Genomic DNA, 2,411 nt, shown 5'->3' on the forward strand with positions numbered 1-2,411 from the left:
CCATCTAGTAGTGTCAAGGGATAATTTAAAGATAAAATATTGGAAGGGTAACTACCTCCCGGGAACTTATGATGTTGGTAGACTCCAGTATGAGAATTTGAGATAAATTTTCCAGAAACAGTTGAATACTAAACTTGAGAGTTTAAAATTTGATAATGTGGAAGATTGCTGGAAAAATTTTAGAAAAATAATTTGTGAAGTTGCTGAAAGTGTCTTAGGGATGAAAGCTAGAGCTACAGCTAAGAATATTAGTGAAAAAGCTTTATGTTTAATAGATAGGAGAAAGGACTTGCACAAGAATCATCTGAGTGAGAGATTATATGAAAACAAAAAGAATGGAAAGAAAGTGGAGAAAGCAATAAAATATGAAATAAGGAGGTGTGAAGTGGAGGCCTTGGGTAAAATTGCCGAGGATCTGGAAGATGCAGCTAGAGGGGATAATAGTAAAATATTGCACTGGCATGTTAACAAATTGAGAGGGAGCAGTCAATCTGGACTTGGCCAAGTTAAGGATAGGAATGGAGCCGCAATTAGCGATAAGGAAAAAACTAAAGAGAGATAGATCGAACATTTTGAAAATTTGCTTAACCGAGATAGAGTTGCAGGAAAAGGTATAGAGGAAAATGAAAAATTTTGTAATACCTTGGATGTGAAGGAAGATTTGTTTTGTGAGGAGGAATTAGCGACAGTACTAAAAAGATTAAAAAACAATAAGGGTCCAAGTGCTGACAGGATGGTAAATGAGTTTCTTAAATATGGTTGCTCTGAGGTTAGAAATAAGTTACTGAAGATTATGAATATGATTTTTGAAAAAGGGGAAGTACCTAACGATTTTAGGAAAACCTTAATTAAGCCATTTTATTAGAAAGGCGATAAAAGTGAGTGTGGTAATTATGGAAGCATTAGTCTGGTCTCTGTAGGTAGTAAATTTCTTAATAATATGATACTTTTTAGACTGAGAGATGCCGTAGACAAAGTTTTAATAGAAGAACAGTGCGGTTTTACAAAAGGAAGAGGATGTGTCGACCAAATTTTCACTCTTAGGCTAATAATTGAGAAGTGCCTGAGTTGTCAAACACCTTTGGTCCTCAGTTTTATAGATTATGAGCAAGCGTTTGATTCTGTTGATAGAAGAGCTTTGATAAAGGTTTTATCCTTGTATGGTATACCAGGAAAATACATTAAAGTGATTAGTGCTATGTACGAGAATACTTTACTTACTTTTGGTGGGAACCAGACGATGATCCATCCTGCCCAGCACCAATGGACGATGGGATGACTGACGTAGTTCAACACGATCTATCAGCAGTAGCCTCCTCTGCAATCTTCAGCCAGTTTTTATCCCAACGACGTCCGTGTCGTTGGAAGCCATCCCACGGATCCAGGTCATTCTTGAATGTCTGCCTGTGACTCTTCCTTTGGCCGCCTGGTCTCCGTTTCCAAGTTGAAAGGGAGTCGCAGATGAGGACATCGCGGGATATAGTTCCAGCTGGTCGTCATAATGTGTGTCCCAAGAATTTCAGTTGTCGTTGTATTATGATTACCCGGATGGGGGCCTTCTGGGCACAACGCCTTTGAAACTCAGCGTTTGAGATATAAAACCATCGGCTGACCCGTAGTATGTGTCTCATGCAACGATGGTTGAATACTTCTAGTGAACGTGTTTCTTCGGCCTTTAAAGGCCAAGTTTCAAAGGCGTACAGCACGCTTGATTAAACAGTTGCCCTGTAGACCTTTATCTTCGTTTTGATGCTAATTTCATGTCCATTGCAAAGCGACTTCTTCATGCTTGTGAAGACACCCCATGCCTTTCCTATTCGAGCTCGAACAACAGCTGCTGCACCTCCATTCGTTGTTAGGATAGAACCAAGGTAGTAGAACTTTTCAACAGTCTCGATGGTTCTGCCCTCTAGTTTGATGTCTGGCTGGTTTAGGGCGTTTGCTTTCATGATTTTTGTTTTAGATTTGCTGATCATAAGGCTAGATTTCTTTGATGTACAGGAGAAATCGTTGACCATCTTTTGGAGCTCAGCCAACAAGTTATTCATGAGACCCACATCGTATGTGAAGTCAAAGTCTTTCAGGGCGATCGGGTTGTCTTCTCTCTGACCAACGACAAAGCTTTTGTGGGTGTTAAGCGAATTCATCATTATCCAGTCTGTTATGTAACTGAATAGAACTGGCGAAAGAGGGTATCCCTATTTGACCCCCGACACAACGTCAAATTCCGTTGTTTTGCCGTCGGAAGTTTGGACTGTTGTGACTATAGACTCATATGCTTCTTTAAGTATCTTGATCAGTTCTGCTGGGATACCGTCTTCCACCATGATCTTCTAAAGCTTTATCCTGATAAGGGAGTCGAAAGCGGCAACAAAGTCGATGAAGGCAATCAAAGCAAGCAGTTGAAATCT

The 2,411-nt window shown here is 40.0% G+C and overlaps 1 protein-coding gene across 1 annotated transcript; it reads right to left on the reverse strand.

Moving 5' to 3' along the window:
- Positions 1-1,712: 1,712 nt before the first annotated feature.
- Positions 1,713-2,147, reverse strand: LOC148941204 (uncharacterized). The gene has a single exon (XM_089104118.1). The coding sequence runs from the start codon at positions 2,145-2,147 to the stop codon at positions 1,713-1,715; it is 435 nt and encodes a 144-aa protein (XP_088960244.1).
- Positions 2,148-2,411: the final 264 nt, after the last annotated feature.

The sequence above is a fragment of the Artemia sp. Qi Xiang Cuo genome, chromosome 18, assembly GCF_049724085.1.
Source record: "Artemia sp. Qi Xiang Cuo chromosome 18, ASM4972408v1, whole genome shotgun sequence".
NCBI classification, from domain to species: Eukaryota; Metazoa; Arthropoda; class Branchiopoda; order Anostraca; family Artemiidae; genus Artemia; species Artemia sp. Qi Xiang Cuo.